Source organism: Hypomesus transpacificus, chromosome 2 (genome assembly GCF_021917145.1).
Source record: "Hypomesus transpacificus isolate Combined female chromosome 2, fHypTra1, whole genome shotgun sequence".
In the NCBI taxonomy this organism is placed as follows: Eukaryota; Metazoa; Chordata; class Actinopteri; order Osmeriformes; family Osmeridae; genus Hypomesus; species Hypomesus transpacificus.
The window spans coordinates 14355173-14376804 of record NC_061061.1 but is presented as its reverse complement, the minus strand read 5'-3'; the positions used below and the strand labels follow the sequence as shown (position 1 = coordinate 14376804).

General features: G+C 42.3%; 1 protein-coding gene across 1 annotated transcript in view; it reads right to left on the bottom strand.

The window, feature by feature from the left end:
* Positions 1 to 21632, bottom strand: part of syngap1b (synaptic Ras GTPase activating protein 1b) — a 70064-nt gene that overhangs the window by 41814 nt on the left and 6618 nt on the right. Inside the window, exons 2-3 of the mRNA XM_047041185.1 lie at positions 10646 to 10785; positions 3486 to 3591 (exon numbers count right to left, since the gene is read on the bottom strand). Of these exons, the coding sequence (XP_046897141.1) occupies positions 3486 to 3591; positions 10646 to 10785 (246 nt within the window). The remainder of the gene's footprint in view (positions 1 to 3485; positions 3592 to 10645; positions 10786 to 21632) is intronic.

Here is a 21632-nt window from a genome sequence, read left to right as displayed (position 1 = left end):
GTTTTAAGTATATCTGTTCCAATACTTTTGATCACATGACAAATGGGTGGATTCAAACAAAATGTGATATTTTCTTAGTTGTGCATCAGATCCTGATGTAAATACCTGGAAATAAAAGCTGAAACGTTGATCTCTGGTCTCACGTTCATTATTTGATGTCAAGCCCAAATGTTTTCAGTCTACAGCAAAAATAAAGGAATTCGCCTCACTGTTCCAATACTTTTGGAGGGCACTGTATATATTTTTTCCATTATGCCGCGGCCGTTTGACCAGCTGTTCGGGAAATCTCCCGACTCTCCCGATGGCCAGTCCGACCCTGACCTGAAGTATTCTATCTCCACTTCCTCATCATGACATTTAAGTTATTAAATATTATTTTAGCCTTTCACAATTCCAAATGGCTAATTAGAAGCAATTTGTGCATAACATTTTAGCCAAACTGCAAGAAGCCACCATGGTGAATGCATGATTGCATGTTGATTGCTTTACTTGAAACAGTCTATACATTTTCAAGGTGCAACAAAGTGGACAAAGAATAGGAATGATTGCGCGAGCGTGACTTGATGTTTCATAACAACAGCAATGGATCCTGAAAGGCAACGGAGGCATCATATGTTGGGCTAATCATGTATCTGGAACCAAATATTTTCATCAGAAAGTGTCATTACATCTGGGCCCAGCTGAAATTGTTGTCAAGTATCTTTAATCATCTAAATGGTGTGAACAACTTACGCAAATTCACTGTAATAATGAATTGAGTAGAAGTAGTGTATAAATACAAATAAAGTGATTAAATTGGTACAGAAATGGAGGGAGTTTAGCAGCCTGTAATAAATTATTCTCCTTTCATAAAATGAGAGTAGTCGGACTTGTGTACTGCCTGGAATGGACCATGACATCTAAGCAGTAAAGGTGTTATGATAATGGTTTGGGACTTACGTGGAAACTGATGAGTCCCACTTGCCACGGTTTGTGTTTTACAGTTTACAGTTTAGTCATTTAGCAGACGCTCTCATCCAGAGCGACTTACAGTAAGTACAGGGACATACCCCCGAGGCAAGTAGGGTGAAGTGCCTTGCCCAAGGACACAACGTCATTTGGCTTGGCGGGGAATCGATCCGGCAACCTTCTGATTACCAGCCCGACTCCCTCACCGCTCAGCCATCTGACTCTGTTTTATTATGTTTTATGATTCTTTTCTCTTTTTTGGAAATTTGGGTATTGGAATTTTCTAAAAGACAATATAATAGAAAATCTTAAACGTGTTCCTTGAACCAAGCAGACTTACCACAGTACGCTGCATTCCCTCTTGACCTACAGCAAATTAAAAGAGAAACTATATTCCTGTATCACTATTGTTAGTAAGTTATAGGTCGCAGCCTTTCCAAAAATGGGTCAACGTGTCTCTGGGTCAAGTTCTGTAGAGACTCAATCCATAACAGCAGCGTTATGACAGCATGGTAAGTCTCAGTTAATCAGCTAATTACTGGCTTGCTGGGGGGCATTGATCCCATTCTGTATGGACGACTCCTCAGGGTGCATTGACTCTGTGTGCAGATGGTCCTCAATGATGTCAGTTCAGCAGACTCAGTAGCATATGTGGCCATGTTTACAGTGTGAGTCGGATCACTGTTGAAGAGTCAGTACAATGTTGAGGTCATGGGAGGAGGCAGTCGGCCTAGTGCTGTCTCAGCAAATTCTCCTTCGGCATAAAGTCAATGCAGTGTGATTCCATGTCCATTCAGATGAGTTTTAGCTTGAACTCATGTTTGGTGTTCCATATCAGGCACAGTTCAGTTATATATTTTCACCGTTCTTTCATATGACACTTTTTAGAGACATCAGACTGACATCCTTAAGGAGGAGTCAGTGCAAGTTTGGAGCAAACCAACTGCTCCTGTTAAACTCCTAATAACTAGTGCTGTCAAACGATAAGAATATTTAATCGCGATTAATCGCATTAATGTCATAGTTAACTCGCGATTAATTGCAATTAATTGCACATTTTTATCTATTCTAAATGTCCTTTTCACTGTTTTACTTATTTTTGTCCCATTATTTCTTCTCATTTTAATGCAATATTACAGCAATTGCAATCGCTTGGCTTTGACGAGGGGGCGGTGAATTCGCATCAGCTGTTTGCTTGGCCATCAAGTGGTATTTCAGACTGGACGTGCTGCGATCATAGCTCAGTTCACAACGGCAAAACACACAGATCACTTTGGTCTTGTCAAAGGAACCATTTGGCAACTTTTTAAAAGTAAACTTTCCATTCAGAATCTTACAGTATTGCCATCCATTTTGGCGTTTCGCGCTCGCCATCCACTCAAAACGTAACGTTAGCCTAATACTCTTTAGCCGGCTTGCAAGCCCAAACAAGTGTGTACGGCGTGCCTGTTGTTTTGTTTCGGGTCTAGCTAGTTTGGGTGTGGTGAAAAATAAACTGACGTAATTCTTTTTTTACGACGTTAAAATTGGTTTGTGTTAACACCGTTAATAACGCGTTTAACTGACAGCACTATTAATAACCTTTGTAATCACACTTGGGTACAATCATCATTGTGTGATATCAGATTGTGTGAGAGGCTTGATGGGAACAAAGATAAAACACAAAAGTAAAAAAACACCATGGTCAGTTGGGAAAATGCTGAATATGACGTCTTAGCCCGAATATAACCCGAATATGAGGTCAGACTGATGTTGTGTGTCTGGTTACAATATAATAATATTAAATGATTAGTGTTCTGTGGATGAAGACAGAGACTGCAGTAAATGAGAACAGAGGTAGTGATGAGAAATGAGAAACGCAAACATAGATGGAAGGGGAGGGTGAGGGGGAGAGGGTGGGGGGGGAGTGAAGAAGAGCTGTGGTAGCAGAATCAGGAAAGTACAGAAAAACTAACAAAATCAGTGAAGCAGAGCCAGAGAAAACGGTGAGTCTCTACTTTATCCAGGCAGAGATCCAGAGGGCGGAGAAAGAGAAACGTGCAGACATACAGAGACACGTTCAGTCACCAGTCACAAGTAAGATACACAGAGTCAAAGTAAGAGACAGAGTCAGAAACAAAGAGTCAAAGTTAGAGACAGAGGCCGGGTTTCCCAGATTTGTTAAGAAGCTCTTAACGCTAAGAGCTTCTTAGGAGCGTTATAAGAGCGTTCTAGAGCGTTCTTAGAACGCTCTTAAGAAGCTCTTAGCGTTAGGAGCTTCTTAACGAATCTGGGAAACCCAGCCAGAGTCAGACACACAGAGTCAAAGTTAGAGACAGAGTCAGACACACAGAGTCAAAGTTAGAGACAGAGTAAGACACACAGAGTCAAAGTTAGAGACAGAGTCAAAAACAGAGAGTCACAGCCAGACACAGAGATTCAGAGACAGACAGTCAAAGATACAAAGGCAGAGTCAGAGATACTGAGTCAGAGTAAGGTCAGGCATAGATAAAACAGAATCCAACAAAACTAGACATGGGCCCTCCTGGGCCACTCACCCATCTCAGGATGATGCCTCCCTTCAACAGGAACGCTGACTGTCCTCCGCAGCAGCTTGTTCCTGTGCGTCTCAGAACGCCTTTCGCGCATCAACAAAGGGTGAACCTGCAAACAGAGAAAGGCAAGGTCAAGGAGCGCAAAACATATGAGATGGACCAGTCTTTTTGGTCTGAAATGTAGCTATATACGTGGGTAGAGTGCAAAAGTATCTCAGGAAAGCAATTTTGCCACACAATGTATAAACGCCATCACTGAAATATTCTCTTGGTGATTCCACATCAAAGGGATCATATCGACTGGTGAGTAAAAATGATGGTCTGTCTAGCCAACATGGGATTGCAGATGCAATTGTATACATCCTTACAGTAGATTATGGCAAAGCAGCTCTAACTCTGATGGGTTTAGACACTTTCTGCGTTTGGTCTCTCCATTACTAAGATTCCAAGAGGGAAATCCAAATGTACACATTCTGTCTTAGTGCTCTTGTGCCTTACGTTTGTTAAGTAATTTGCGGAAACATTCGTCTTTTTCCATATGTAAAGTGTAAAGTACAGGTAGAGAATGTTGATGTATGGGTAGGCCCATTGATTTGAGTCCAAAAGTAAATATAAATAAGGAAAAAGGAGATCCATCTGCTGTAAAGGCCACTGGCAGTGTGTGGATTCACACAAAGAGACGGTGAAGGTGATACCAAATGACAAATGAACTAGGTCTGTACAAAAGGTTAACTTGAGCCCTATGTTATCTGTCAAAAGGGGGTCAGATGGCTGAGTGGTTAGGGAGTCGGGCTATGAATCAGAAGGTTGTTGGTTTGATTCCCAGCCGTGCCAAATGACATTGTGTCCTTATGCAAGGCACTTCACCCTACTTGCCTCGGGGAGAATGTTCCTGTACTTACTGTAAGTCGCTCTGGATAAGAGCGTCTGCTAAATGACTAAATGACTAAATGTAAAACACAAATTTCCTCAATCTCAACAACAAAAGACTACAGACATGTATGCATACTTTAAATGCAGTAAACTGTACATGCAGAGCGCAATCGCAAAACACAAATAAATAATGGAACATAGAGCATTGTTGGACGTCGGGAGAAGATAAAAGACTGCAGGATTCTGGGCCTGAGGGCCTTGTGTCCGAGCCAATAGCTTGGAAGGACACTGATGGGTCATTCAGACCCTTATGTCCCATAAGACACCAGAGTGGCACTCAAAGGATCCCTGTAATGAGCACTCAGTGGACATACGAGTGGGACAATGTGTGTGTATGTGTGTATGTGGTGTGTGGAGATCTTACAACCATGGTAGGGAATTCAGACAAACAGCAACGGAGAGCTACCAGCTTTACACATTAAAGTTGTATATTTTTTTACTTAGTACTAAGAACAATTTATCATATGCCCTACACAAAGCGTTTGAATAATTGCAAATACACAAACAAACACACACACAGTTAGATGTGATTAAACACACACACATTGTTGTAGTAGAGTACAATGCAGGTAGCGAGGTCCTATTAGCCCAGCCAGCCAAAGAGATTTCACGGAATAATGACAGGATCCATCTTGTTTGTGTTTATCTCTTATATAATAAGTAATCGCAGATACGCACACCATCAATCAAGGGTGTGTATTTGATTGCACTTCCTTTATCCACTTAGTGCTCCCTAGCACTGAAACTGTGTGTGATGCATGGCTTGCAGCGCACAGACATATTGCTACTTGCAAAGAAATTACGATGTGCGTTCCTCAATGAAAAATATATATAAACATCTATTTTTTATGAGTCCACTTCAAGCATTAAAGAGTATGTTTCTTTATTGACTTGCCTGCCCCTTTATTTGAACAATTATGCACTGAGTAGCTTCGCTTTGCTTGTTATGTTTTTTTAATGATATTCTGTGAGCTCTGTGTTAACAATGTGTCACACTGCATTTTAACGCCTGTTAGTATAATTCAACTTACTTCAGGTTAACTGGCAATATCCAGATCCTTTTATGTAGAGTGCCCCAATAGGTCTAGATATGTTGGGATTGGCACACAAACATACTGTATATGACTAGCTAACACAAGCAAAGTAAATTCAATTGATTTATGAAACATCCAAAAATCACAGAACCATTATAATTGATTTTCTCTATGTGTATCTTAAATTTAAAATTGTTATAAAATAAATAAACATTATTTTTAACACAAGGTTTACAAACTTGCACAGTGTGGTGAGGTGACATGCATAGATAATTTTTGTCATCATTCAAAAAAGTAGGGACACATTCATCCAATAGTAATGGTGTTTTCAGCCGTGTTATAAATACCTAACTGTTATTGTACAGTGAGGGCTGCATTTCCCAGCCACTGAACAGTTGTGGGAGGGTTACATAACATGTGTTCTGGACAACAAGCAGGTATTTTGTTCCCCTGAGACAGGATGTATCTGCCACTGGTTTCAAAGAGTGCACTATGGGTAGGCATATTTTTTTGCACCTATAAGAACAGTTAAAAGAGTTACGGTATATTCAAAAACTAAACCTAAGTAGACAGCCTCAAACCTTTCTTAAATAGAGCGGTTTCTTCAACAAATTCTTGAATACGCTTCTCAACCTCAATACCAGCCTATCACAGTGGGCTAAACATGGTAATTTCCCCCAATGACATCCACTTGAACGTAGTTTAGCCCAACAACCTCCTCCCCCCTCCTGTTCTTCCAACAAGGGTAATTCATCACAGTGAGTATGACGCATGAAGAAAACCCAGATTCCCTTTCTTCTAAACACTCCTCGTCACATTCCTCCTGGTCATGAGTAGGTGGGGGTACACCTGGGTGCTATTTTTAGCAGTTTGTGGCCACACATGATTGGTTGGGGGGCATGGTAAGAACAGTGGGGGCTGCAGCTGGAGACATGACACGGCCTAGGCTCCCACGCTGGCATAAGTGGGCACCAAGGACTTGGAGGCTGGCAGACAAAAACAGAGAGAGATGGGGCATATAACTGGACGCTTCCAGGAGCAGGGGAAAGTGCAGTAATTGGTTTCCACGTTGCTCGTCTTGCATGTATGTCATGCGGCTTTCATATAAATAAATATACAATGCACATACCTGTTCACCAATGATTGTAATGCTTGTTAGACTTGGCATTCGTGTTTGCTGACATTACAAGCAATTGAATTCTTCTGAGCAGTTAATTGAATATTGGGATGGACTTAACCTTCCATGAATGCTTCTAAAAGTAATTTAGAGATAAGGTAAATTGAATTACCGTAAATAAGTTCAACTGAATTCCCACCATCAATAGACAGACATTCTATTTGAATGATCTATTAGAAGGCGCGTAGAAGTAACAATGGGTGTGACTGCACTAGACATATGACTGTTCTGCAGCACAGAGGGGGGAGCGGATGGTGGGAAAGGTCCGGGAGAGGAAGGGGGAGAACGGAAGCCATAGATCTGAGGGAAAAGGGGGTTTCAGCCTGGCACAGAGCACTGAGTGATGCTGCAGGCTGGCTGGCCCATATGTCACTGCTGCCTCCACAGGCCCAGCTGTGAGGGGTGGGAGAATATGTTGGTGGTGGTGTGTGTGTGTGTGTGCTGGAGAAGGGTGGTGAAGCGGCAGGTGTGTAATCCATTACCCCTTAACGGGGCAGTGATCAAACACCGGCTGGGTCCCTACCTCTGCCCCTGTCACGAACACTCACTCTCTCACACACACACACACACACACACACAAACACCAGCCTTGTATCTCTGGCTAACATGACAGCTGCCAAGGCTGGCCAACAGCACTGTCTGTCCTTCAGTCCTTCAATAATGTCCTATCACTGGCAGACGTTATCACACCTGACCTCAGGCATTGGCTACAGCAACCAGTTTCAAACGAAACAGTTAAAACTGTATTTACTGACCACCTAACCATTAGTTGACAGTTCTCTTTTCTTAAAGCATCGCAAGGTAACATACAGTATTTTGTTACTATTTCTTGTTCAAGTATTCGAGTACCTAAAACTAACATTGGTTACAGTAAATTCAATGCTCCTTTGTTAAAAGCATGAAGGACGTGAGAGCTTGTCCCAACAGTATGTGTGATATCCCACACAAATGAACAGTAGACACACAATATTTGTATGGAAATCTTCCATTCCTCTGCTTCAGGTGCTTCAATGACTTCGATCTTCCGGAACAGCCCACAATGATAAGTCCTTTCAAGTTCCTTTGAAGATTATCAACATCTGATATTTTGTGCTCTTCTGAAGATGACAAGTGGCACATATTTAAGATTGTATGTAGGATATCCAGGGTGTTGCTATTCAAGACCAGCTAGGCTACATACACTATCCAGATGGTAAGCAAATTCATAAAATTGCTGTGATTACAGACAGTTTATAAGCCCAGATATGCGCCGATTGACCTTTTAGAATTGGTTTGAGTTGAGTGTAATGGTTATTCAAATGTCAACAATGCAGCAGCTAGCAAGCTAAACAGCTCTTTCTCACAAAGGGACTTTTCTTAGCCAGCATTTAGCCATCTTTGTATATCAAAGAATGTGTCTCTCATCTCTAACTCCCTCTCCACCTCTGTGTGTCTAACACAATTACCCAACACACACTCCCGTTTCCAAATAGGCTCCCAAGGGTTAGGCATGTGGAGAAAAAAAGAAGGAACTACTCATGAGCCATGTCATGTTATGTGACACATGTAGCTATAGGCTATCCACCAATGCACTTCGGCTTCATTTGTTGAATGGCACTACTTAATTAATTTACAGTATCAAGACTGATACACTCATACTGTGGATGCAGCCACCACCAACATGGTAGCTTGTAATGCAATGCTATGGCTTCTCATACCAAGAGATCAATTCTTATTTTGAATTGCTGTAGCTCGCTAATGTAGCTCTGAATGACTGTAGCCTGCTAATGTGGATGCTAGTAAGCTTGTGCGACACGAGTGCTATGCCAGGCTGACACAGCCCAAAGCCCTGTAATGCATGCATTACGCTGGCACAGTTGGGGAACTGTGCCTGCATAGGCAAATGACTGGGGACAGGGCACTGGTGCGTGGCATTGGTGCACCCAATGCAGAGCTCTGTCACCTCATGTTAGTGTGAAGAAATGGGGGAGGGGCTAGGGCCCACCATGACTGTTGGCCCTCTCACTCCCCCCACAGGTGCTGAGGTGGAAAGGCAATCTGATTGGAGAAAGTGTATCTTCATTTTATCATCCAGTCATTCAGGCACATGTTTGAGGACAAGAAAAAATGTATAAAAACATTGTTTTTAATTTTATTAGAGATATTATAGATATAGGGTGGAAATGTATTGTAGGGTTCTACACTTATTATGTCAGAATATTATAGATGGGAATTATATTAGATTTATCATCTTCCTCTATCTATGCTTTATAAGATTGGCCTGGTACAAAGTGAACAAGGCCATATGTAAACACAATCTCAATAAGAAGACGAGCCCTATATATTTTGTCATGGACCCTTCCAGAACATTTTTACAGAGGATTTGCTTGGAGGAGCACCTGAGCTCCCAGTGAAGTTATCCCCCTCAGGACCTTGGAAATGTGACTGGTACTATTCACAAAACGAACCCAGAGTGGCATATGAATGGGAAAGGGGACGAGGAGAACGATGAGACAGCAGGCCTGAGGGACGGCCAAACGCTCCTGCCAGTCACCCCAGTGAGAAGCAGGGTGGGAGGGAGGGAGATGGAGGTGAGGAGGCAGGATGGGGAGAGAGCGGGAAAGAGTGAGACAGTGGGAAAGAGAAAAAGAAAAGGAGAGAGGGCAAGAGAGAGGCAGCTACTACGGACAGAGTGGCTTCTGAAGAGAGAGAGAGAGAGAGAGAGACAGAGAGAGAAAGAGAAAGAGAGAGAGAGAGAGAGAGAGAGAGAGAGAGAGAGAGAGAGAGAGAGAGAGAGAGAGAGAGAGAGAGAGAGAAAACAGAGGTGAACTGGGAAATAGTATGGGAGGGAGACCACAAGGGTTGGGAGGATGCAGGAGAAAGAGTGGGGCTGTGCCGTTTCCCTTTATCTGTGCTACAGTGACAAGAGATTGCTTTTTGGATGCGGCTAAAGCATTCATATTGGACTAAAATAGATTTAATGTGTATAAGAGAGAGAAAAAGCAAAGACAGCAAGCCAGAGAGAGAGAGAGCAAGGGGGGGGGGGAGAGAGACAGAGCAAGGGGGGGAGAGAGAGAGGTCCGCTTGCTAGTGTGCGCCACATGAGGTGAGTGACAGGCATGAATATTTAACGCCTCTCATCCTCTCCAAGGTGATGGCTATCAGCGCATCAAGCCTGCCTCCGATCCATTTACAGCTGCTCCCTTATTGGCACAATTAGACAGGGATAGGCCTTTGATTAATTGACCTGGGCTCTCTTTCTCATCCCTCCAGAGCAGAACAGGCTCTTATCAGGACCACAAGGTCCTTTATCCTTTTGAGTGACAAGAATGAAAGATACTGTTGGCAGCTATACACTCTCCTAATGCAGGACAGATACACAGTCCTTCTCACTCACATCCTTTTACACGTAATATATTGCAAATGAAATTGAATAGCAATATAATTAGTATGCTGTAATACGCTATTAGTTGTCTAAATGTACCCTGTCATATTGGCCTTTATATTCTGCTGGGAAGAGTGGGTAGTGGTATACGTCTATATTCTCGACCTGGGAGTTTCCTACGTTAAGAGACACAGAGGAATAGTACCCCCTCCTGGTCTAAACTAGATGAAATGTAATTTAAAGACACTGTATAATGGGGTCCATTGTTGAGTTAGCAAGTGGCATCGGGATATTGTGGCATTATCCTGTCTGCAACACCATATACTATTGCTAACCCATGTCCAATGTCCAACAGTGTGTCAACAGTGTATAACAGGCGTCAGGTCAACAGTCATACAATAGTATGTGTCCTTAGAAAACAGGATCTTCTGTGGTTTATATGTCTTTCTGGCGAATCTACTGCAACCCACTCCCATTGTAGCATATAGAATATAAGAATGAACAGTCTAGTGTTATCAGTATAAGCAGAGATGATGGTGTAATGGGTATCTCCTTTGGACTTAACATGGGAGTTTGCATCGCATGCTATTGCAGTTGTTGTGTGAGGTTGGTCTTGTTTTATCAAGCAGTATGAGTGATGCTGTGCAGGAAGTACCTCCTCCTGGTCCAACATGTAGAGCTGATTTCCGGAAATCACACAGAGACGGGGGTTCCAGCCAGGACGATCGTAGGAGGGAGCGTGGTTGAAGGACTGGGCGTGGGAGCGGTAGGAGGGGGGGACGGCACACCTCGCATCTGGGGAGAGAGAGGAAGGAGAGAGTGGGATAGGGAGGAGAGAGAGAGAGGAAGGAGAGAGTGGGATAGGGAGGGGAGAGAGAGTGAGGAAGAGAAGGCGAGGTCAGACAGGGGTGACTTGTGGAAGGGTTGTGTCACATGCAGTTTTCAGGTGGTCACTGTCAGATGTTCCTGCCCATTCCATTTGCTTTGTCCATCAACGCATCTTGTCACCTTTGATGCCATTCTGATTTTGAGATTTTTTGAAGAGATTTTATTTATATGGTTAGACTTAAATTGGCATGAATCTCATCATGTCATTATAAATATTGTGACCAACTGATTGGTCACAATATCATATCACATTCACCGCCTCCTATTTCCCTCCCCTGGGCCTCAAAGCTGTTTGTGTGTCCTCATTTGTCCCCAGCCTCCCTGCCTAACCACCTCCTCTCTGCCTCCCTTCACCCCCCCCCCCCCCCCCCCCCCCCCATCTCTTTTCACAGATGGCAGAAACAGACTGACAATTCTTTAGACAGGCCTGACATCCTGATGCAGAAGGATCGAGGCACCAGGAGGAGTAGAAGAGGCTTGCTGAACCGCTACAACTGCTGGAGTGGATTAGCCAAGGTCTGGCTGGTACCGTCGGCAGGAATGCTCGGTCGCTCAGAAAGAACCGGGCCACGGCCCTTTTTCTTTTACTCCATCTCTCTTCGTTCTCCTTTCCTCGCTTCTCCGCGTCACTCTTTCTTGAACTCTCCACTCGGTCGGCTCCCTCTCTCCACCCCTCTGTCTGTCTCCAGCGCTCTCTCCGTTTCAACTGTCTCACTCTCGTCTCTTCACCTGTCTTCTTCCTAGGGACTCTTTTTACGTCACCGTTCTCCCTTGTTTTCGTAGATGACATCCTTATATCCATCCCTAAAGAAACGAGTAGCTAAGCTAGCGCTTCTCTTCAACACTTCCCGACTATATCACTCACTTTTTAACCAAGATACCAAATGTTCATACTCTATCCTACCTTGTGCTAGAATTCACAGACACCCCCACTCCCAAGAACCCACTCTTTAAACAAGTCTGTAACAAGTCAGCCACAATGAGTCAACCAAAGAGACATTCTGTAGTTCCTCACACCTCACAACAACTGTGTTCACACACTATTTGAGAATACAAGCTGTCAACTCAACACATGCCAGACACTGCACTTGATCTGACCCTTTCCAGGCTGAGTATGAGCAGTTACACTGTCCTCAGTCAACACCAAGAGACCTTTAACCTTTTTGGTTTATGTCGCCAGACAGCTGATCGTGTTTGAGGAGGGAAATGAACTCTAGAAGATGACTGATGCAGGTCCCGACTTGGGCTCAGGTGGCAGCACACTTACTACTAACACACCACACTGTCTCTTTGACGGCAAACCAGTCACTATGACCCATTGCATTGCAATGCAATATCTTTCAGCTAATAAGTGTTTCTGAAATTCTCCAATCACGTTGTAAACAGTTCTGAACATGCCAAGCCGAAATACAAGGCACAAAAGGCTATCTGTCTAATTGTAAAAGGTAAAAGCTGAGTTTGTGCTTTGCAATCCTGTTTAATTATAAATCTGGCTGCTTTTGAAAAATACATGAGTAACAAGCTAAACTTAATAAACTGGATTGCAGTGCCATTTTCAAGGCTATGAATCATTGGAAGATAAAATGTAACTTGATTTCAACCTCACTCATTTCACCCATGGACATGCACATACAGTGACAATTCTCCCTTAGTTAGCCTAAGGATATTGAGTTACTTTAACATCATGTTTTGAAAGAATGACGAACAAAAAAAATCAAGGCCATGAATATAGGACAGTGTATTCAAACTTTGTGTTCAAAGGATGACATGAAGAACATGTCCTAGAGCTAAAAAGCCATTGAGCAGATTTATAACTACAGTGTGTATCCGACATCTGCATTGTAAAAAATTTACGGCTTTGTTTGAGTGGAAAGGAAATAATGTATGTACATGTAAATGCATGCCATACTGTAAATTCAATGCATATGGTGACCATTGAGACTTCATTTGTTTTTCCCAAAAGGCCAAAGGTCACACAACACACCCCAGTTTCCTCTAAATATTGTACGATACTTCAGAATATGAAACAATAACTTTGGCCACTAAACTTTGCAGTCATTGAGCTTCCCTGGACCAAAGTCATAAAACGGAGGCAAAACACTGGGGACGTCAGTGACTCATGCCACCAGGCTGTGTGCTGTAGCTACATTACCTCCTCCTCTGTGTCAGATCATTAGGGCTTGTGAAAACTGGCCAGAATTTGGGGGAGTAAAATACGTCTGCCCTGCTCTACTCGAGGTGGGGGTAAGACACTCAGGGGTGTCATTTCATTTCAATGTTATGAATAACAAAAGGAGATACGTTTGCAGTTTCTCTCTATCTCCCTATCTCTCCTCTCTGTGTGGACTCTCTCCCCTTTTCTGCTTTTCTTTGCAGTTTGCAAAGAAAGTCTGAGCATCAATCGGATGACTGGTCAGCTCTGCTCAACATTGTCATTACTGAACCCAACAGGGGTAATGTTGATTTATACACATCGCTGAGCTACAAAAAAGCGCTAAAAATAAGCATGCAATATCCTAAGGCAGCCCGAGGCATATAATGTGCTCTGGCACAAGCGTGTCCGCAGTTACTTTCGAGGCGAAACCAAAAGGCAGCATTTCATCCGTTCATAGGCATTGATATTCTCAGTCCTGGGAAGGTGCAACTGCTAATTGGCATGAGACAAAAGGTGAACAAATGAATTCAGTGATGGTGTTGCTAGGCTAGATGTACTGTACGATTGTATATGGTGGCGTGGGATTGAGAATGCAGTGCTGTGGTTTGAAAAGGAGTGACTCAGAGCTTGAAATATGTCTGTGACGAGTCAGGAGGGACAACAAATGTCAGAGATGTGTCACTATTTGCCACAAGGAAGAGGCTTCCTGCTGAAATAGCAGATGGTTGGATTCAACTTTGCGCATATCATTTGACCATGGTACATTGCACACCTGCTCGGTTAGCTTCGAATGGATGTTGCAAAGGTCATTGAAGTAGGCGTGTCCCTGCTTAGACACTGACCACACCATCATTCCCAAGGGTGTGTGTGTGAGCGTGTGTGTTTCTAAACAGGCCGTGTTTGTGTATGGTTGTGTGTTTGAAACCACAACCTGTGTGTGCGCTTGGGTGTTCCTCTGCCTCCATTGGAAGTGTCAGTGTGTCTCATATGCCACAGATGTGCCTGCACTGTGGATGGGAATGTGGATTTGTGTCTGTGTGTGTGTGTGTGTGTGTGTGCGCGCATGTGTATCCTCACCTATCCGATCATTCACCCAGCCCTTGTACGGCACGTTCCGGGCTTCCCATTCTCACCCATTTGTCCACACGGCGTCACTGTTGCTGCACTCTAGCGAGTGAATCCGCCCCCCAACTCCACACACAGGAAACAAGGTTACTGCCCAAGAGATGTCACTTCCGAAACACCCACTCTCGCTTGCTCGCGCTCTCTCCCTCACGCCCCCAGCCTATCGCCATGACAACCGAGAAAAGAATAGAATATAAGTGAGTGTTAAAGAGACAGATGATCAGAGACAGGGAGAAAGAGAGATGAGAGAAAGAGGGAAAGAGAGAGGACGGATAAGTAATGGAAGACAGCAAAGAGGGAGATGGACAGGGCAAAAGTGGGGGGGGGGGGTGGGGGGGGGGAATGAGTGGGAGGGGAAAATGGATGGATGATAGACGAGAGTGAAAGAGAGGGGGCGAAGAGGTATGTAGTGGGATGCAATTGGGAAAGGAAGAGAAGAGAGGTGAAGAGCTGTGGATGCCGAGGAGAAGGAGAGAGAGAAATTAAGTGATAGTGAGAGAAGAAAAAAGGGAAGGAGGACACTTTTTTGGGAAAAGGGAGCCCACATCTTGTTCCCATAGCAACCCAGCCATCCATGAAATACTGACTTATACCTCCCTCTCTCTCTCTTCTCTCTCTCTCTCTCTCTCTCTCTCTCTCTCTCTCTCTCTCTCTCTCTCTCTCTCTCTCTCGTTCTCTCTCCCTCCCCCTCTCTTTTTTTCTTTCAATCTCTCTATATATAAACCATATAACATAAGTTGGCGCTGAGACATATATTGGTAATCCAATTCTTATACAACTCTGTCTCAAACACATCCACAGATACCACAGTTAAAATTACCATCAACATACTACCACACATAAATCGGTAGGATATGATGACAGAAGATGTATTTCACCAATACAAAAAATGGGATGCACAGATATATTCACAAGCCAAGCCATTTGCATGAACGGACCGTGGAAATAAACTGAAATATTGAACTTTACAACCAACGTAGCGATCACCTTACAACGAATCAAAATGAAGTCCAACTTTCCCAGTAACTCCCTGGCAGCCTTTCTCCTCTTTTCCTCCCCTAGCCATCCATCTCTTCCCCTCCTCCTTCCACCCATCTGTCTCTTAGTCCCCCCACTCCTACACTGCCCATTCCTCTCTTACTGGCTCCCTCTCGCTTCCTCTCTATTCCCGTCTCCCTCTCTCTCAGCCCTCAGTTGCATTCCCTCTCACAAAAAATGATCTCTCCTTGCACACTCATCCTATGACTGTACCCCGTTTTTCATATCATGCTCTATCTCTCCATACCCTCTGTAGTGTTTTACTATCTACCAGATATATCGCTTTCTGTCATTTACTACATCGCCCTCTCTCCTTACCCCACTATTATGTGCCACGAACCTCTCCCCCCCCCCCCCCCCTCCTCTCTCTTCCTCTCTCCTTGTTTCACCCATGCTCCAGGATGCTAGAGCAGTAGGGTGGATGGAATTACTCCACTGCCAGTATCGCCGAGTTGGGCTCTGCTTGTTAAAGGACCTGCACAGTACAGTGCAGTTTTCCATCCACTCGTTTCACTCCGATACTCGACCCAGCAACACAGCAATTCTCCAAGTTTTACCGCAAAACTCTCCCCACTCGGGGCTTGAATAAAATGTATAGTAAATGAGACACAGAGTACCAGTGTCTGCTAACTTCTCATTCTGATGTGTAGCTCTGCCCTGTCAACCTATCTGTGAAGGTGATATTCAATGTGCTGAGTGTGGAATATATAAATGAATGGGACTAAGAGTTTGTGTGTGTGTGTGTGTGTGTTTGTGTGTGTGTGTGTAGGTGTGACTGTGTGTGTGTGTGTGCGTGTGTGTATGTGTATGTGTGTAAGAGCAAGAGAAAGAGAGAAATAGATAGGAAGACAGATATACATAGAGAAAGAAGGAGCTGAAAAATGAAAGATAGTTAGAGAGAAAGTGATACAGGTGCACTGTCAAACCAAATGCTTCTTTGACTGACAGACCTGCAACTTTGGCACTTAAGATATTTGTGAAACAAAAAGTACTCTGCTTTCTGATCTCCACCCTCACACCTTTGAAGGTATGTTCGTGGTATGTCGTGTGGACAAAAAATATCAGTAATAAAGCAGGTATTTTCAGTGAGCGGTACTTTCTGTTACACATGTCCATCAGTGTGTTTTCTCATGACTTCATGTGTAGGGTGCTCATATTGAGAGAAAGCAGGCCGAGTCACGGTCCTGAGAGATAAAGAATAATTATAGTGATCTGTCCTCAATCCAGAGATAGAATAAGAACTGTGTCATTGTCTTATTACCCAAAGGGCTGTCTATCAGACTTGTACACACCTTAACTCATCTTGCCTCAATAGAAATTGAAGGCTTAATGCAACTCGTAGTTGATTGAAGAAAAAAAAAGCCATTAGACTGAGGTTTCAAAGACCATTCCACCTCCTGGCATAGTCATTCCTCAACCTAACCTTTGAAAATCGCAACTCCCGAAAAAGGACAATACAAAATGTAGAGCCTCCCTTGACAACATCCCCTTAACCTACAAACTACAAGATGCCAATTCCAACCCTCTTGGGAAACATTTTGATTATCCTTTTTTTTGCACACAGGTCCAGAAAAAAACTAACCAGTGCTTCTTGAAAGAACCACTAAATACAGATTTACAGACCCAAGATGGACAATACACCCATAATATATCAGTATGCATCTCTCTTAAAAGAAGGAAACCTCTCAATGATGAAAGTTAGGTTGCTTTACCATACTTTTTAAGTTGCTACACAAATCTTTTTGAACCCTGTAGTACCAGTTTCCGGTACTTACAAGCTTAGAGGTTTCCCAAACATTGTGTACAGCATGCAGCTGAGTCTCTTTGAATATAGCAGTCAATTTGTCTATTTTACACTTAACCAATACAGCATCAATCTCCCATGTCGAGATATCACAAGCCACCTACTATACAATACATAATTACTGAACAGTCATCTTGGATTACAATCCACTGAGTAGAGTACTGCAGAAAAGTCAACTACACAAACCAAGAAACAGAATAAAGTCAATGTGTTTTCTAGTATACATATGCTGGTGTGTACGATTTCTCTACTCTTTACAGCTAAATGTGAAACACTTATATATTTGCGAGTACAGTCTTTCAAAACGCAAAAGGAACGCAGGCGCACAGACCTTCCAACAGTAACCATGAATACAGATTGTAGTGCTCTGCATCCACCATTGGTTCTACTCAAATGCATGACCTTTTACTAAGTGGAATACAATAGGCAAGTTCATTTTGTTTTTCATCTTGATAAAAAATGTTTACTATAAAGGCCACAGTTTTGGCAGTTTATTAGACTAAAATATTGCCTTATTGAATTCCTTTATTGAATACTTGTTAAAATAAGTCTAGTTTGGCAGCACCCCATTACGTGTTGCAAAAAAGTAAAATGTTTGTCAGGGTCAACAAGCTTGCTTTGGGATTTTTAAATACTGTATACATTCACTTGGTTGATGACAATGACACTACCACAGTGTCGTTGAATAATCTTGGTCTTTTCACTCACGACAGGTCAATGATAAAAGCATTGCCATGTTTAGATGTAGGATTGGGGTATGGTTGTGTTCATGTGCTTACTTGACGTGTGAATTGTTGTGTCTTTCAAAGCCTTCATGTTTTTGTGTGGAAGAACAAGGGTTTCCATGTGAGTGTAGGTGTGTGCACCTGTCCATGTAAAGTATAGTCGTGAGGTCAGATGTCTGAGTGGTTAGGGAATCGGTGTATTAATCAGAAGGTTGCCGGTTCGATTCCGACCGTACAAAATGACGTTGAGTCCTTGGGCAAGGCACTTCACCGTACTTGCCTTGGGGAGAATGTCCCTGTACTTACTGTAAGTCGCTCTGGATAAGAGTGTGTGCTAAATGACTAAATGTGAATGTATAGAATACTGTATGACCTCGTAGGCCAGAACTGTTGATAACCAACAGCCGACTGGAAAGTGATGCCATCACCCACCCATCTAGGCAGTGAGCCTACCCTGGGCTCTTCCACAATGAACACAGGTGTTAATACGAACTGACACATGCCTTCCATGACACAACCACCAACTCTCATCAAGAACTACACTACAAGCAGGGGCTAGCAAGACAAAATTGCAACTGCTGCCAGATGCAATCCATTCATATCATTAAACAACGTTGTAAACAAGAGGTATAAGGGATGAGATCCTTAGACAAACCCCATCTGAACTCCAGCTGGTACAATACCTGTCATGTGTGTACTTTTTTAATATAATAAGACCTGCAAGACTTTATTTTAAGTCCTTAAGTACCTTTTAAGTGTAGGGTGAATTTGGGTAATCTGGGACATTGGGTAATGTGGGACACCTAAACTCCAGAGCGTTTTCTTCCCTGCTATGACAATGTCTAGTCCACAGAACTTTTACCCTAGGTTTTGCATGGATGTTATGTGACTGAAATCACAAAACGTGATTGGTGTTGTGTCACAGAAAGGGTCAGGGCACTAGTCAATCAGGAAGCTCTGATGAGCCCCGAATTCACCCTATCTGAAGTCATTGAAGGACATTCTGTTGGTCATTTTATGTCAGATCTTTCTTATTACACACTGTTCATCATTCTACTCTTCACCCCACAGGAAATGTAATGAAATCACCCCCAATGACCGGACACAACCCCTTCCCCCGAATGAACCAATCAGATTACTGAGCAGACACAATAATGTTATGCAACTTCCTGCTATGGTATCAGTTGTCAAAAGATGACATGTTTGCTGTCTGAAGTGACAGTAGCCTGCAGATGAAGCAGATGAGAATGGACAAGCAAACAGAGGGGTGAAGTAAACTAACAGAAAGAAAAAAAAACTATGAACTTCTGTGTCTGAGAATACCAAATATGGACAATATTGAGCCTTGAGGGTTATTATGTAGCCACATTACCTCCAGTTGTATCACCTTACTTATAAATAACATTCAGTGGAAAGTTGGTTTTAATTTCAAAATGAAAATATGATGTGCCCTAGGAATGCAAAATATACATTCATTAAACAATGAATTTGGTAAAATTCTGCTTTTCACATAATGTACTGCTTCCAAAGATTCAACAATTAAAGATAATCTCTTCAAATAATGATTTATTCTGTTACCCTTTTCAACTGTGATTATGCAGGACATTGATAAACAATATATGGCTTGTATATCATATTTTGTTTATTTATCTTCATGGTAAATCAAGTGTTTTGAAACCAACCTTCCCCTGAATGCTCTTTAAATGACAGGTGATGCAATTCACGTTCCTACCTATTTCCAACTTTTTCATGAAATCACACTTATTCATACTTTTTCAATTCCATTATATGTTTAACCTTCTTCCCATTCTTTAAACTGTAAAACCGTGATGCAAATGTTCATGTTTTTTTTTGGAACATTTTGGGATGGGTGTAAGCCACTGAATTGAATAGCTCCAATATGTATGGAAGAGAGTCAGCAGATAGAAGTTACTACCGTATGTGGAGCATTAAAGCTGCCTTGGTCCTGGTCACTCAGGGGTCCACTTAACTAGTCATTCTTGTACATCTGTTTGGGTTAGAGACAAACAGAGTCATTTGGGATTGTATAGATCCGCATATAGCGAGAAGGTAAGACAAGAAATGATGGCAATTATGTACATGTATCATGTCATGTGGGAAGGGAAGGAGTTTACTTTACTGTAAACTATGTACTGTATGTAACTTCTATTCTTTGGAGAAATGTGAGAACTTGTCTTCTGAACTTCTTTGCTTGTGCATTCGAGACAGATTAACCCCAGTGTCTAAAACAATAGACAATAGACAATAGACATAAAATGTCCTGGCTTTGTTTGTTGACGCTTGAGAATGGATTTCTATCTATTAAATGTATTGATGCTATACCTAAGGCTGACATCTGTCCCTTCAGCATATCAATATTCTTTGATAGAGATTCCCCTTTGACCTTGTTGCAGTTCTGCCATACAGTGTGGTACAACTGGAAGACGTACCCTATTGAACATGATCACTTATGAGAAAAATACACTCTATTTACAGTCGTTTTTTTGCAACTCTTCAATGTGTTGCGTGGAGCCATTATGCGTCAAGTCGCATTGGTAACATCCTGCAGACATTCACCCATAAAAAATTATAGCACCACTAGGGCTATAGAATCAAATAGTTTAATACTCATTCATTTCTTCTTCATTTAAAGATTAAGCTCAAGTTTGACTTCTTCAACCTCCAGTGATCACACTCAAAACACGTTCCCTAGATGCATTGTTCACAATACTGAGCGTACAAAAATGTTGATGTTTGTAATTAAGCTGGATTTGGCTTTCATTTAAATTAGTAGTTAATGTATTTATTCAATTGGGAAAAGGAAGTGAGTACCCACAATAAAACTGTTTTGGCGTCTTGCGCCATCCTCTCTCCACCATCCATTTCCACCTGTTAGTCATTGCCTTTGATCAAAAGGAATGGAATGTTCCTCCATGATTTTTTCTTCGATCTAGAATAACTCAACTTTACTGGAAAGCCAAACATAATCAAGCAACAACTGCAAGATAGGCACTATAAAAACCATTAGGAGAGTAGTTTTACTCCTCAAAGAATAACTATAAAAAACTTAATGAAGTGAACTGCCATCCCAAGTAGTTCTCCGCTCCATCCACTCCAACTGTGATGACTAATTAATTATGAAAACAAGGGCCTTGTTCTTGAATACTATTTGGGAGCTATAAAAGCATCTATACGGTCTCAAATTTGCTCCAACTGTGTACAATACGGTTTCAAATTACTTGAAAAAATACCCAAAACATTGCAGCAGTGCATGGAAATTTTGAGTGCTTTATGAGGTCTTCTGTGCGGAAAAGAAGTGATAAACTCGCCCGGGGCGCCCCATGTGCTAGGACCTGACTGCAAATAATGCATAGAAAGTACAGTGAAATAGTTAATGTATGCTAATTCAAATTTACCAACAAACCAATCAAGCTTTAGGAAGAAACTGCATATTCAACAACTTTCAACAAAACTGAAGCTGAAGTTAGAATTACATTTTAGGAATCATTTCTGTTTTTGTTTAGCCAAAAAGAGGCTAGTATCTGCTACTGCTATTTATTCTTTTAATTTACCATTTCAGAAATTCTACATATGAATGCTTCAGCTCAGTGTCTGAGATCAATTGAAACCCTTCATCATGGAGCATTGCAATTATTCTAAACTGCGAAACCCTTACGCATCACTTGATGTAAAAGGTTTGGCTTCTCTATCCACTCATGTTCGGTCAATGGTATACTTTTTATTTACCAAGTCATTTTGAGTCTCATCATTTTATTTGGGAATTTTACACCATTGCTTCGTTCCCCAAAATATCAGAACTGAATCTGGTTTGAAAAGGGCTTTTATGTCCTCTGCTCCAGCAGCTTTTAACTGAGGGAACTTGTCCAGATTCGTGTTTTAAATCATT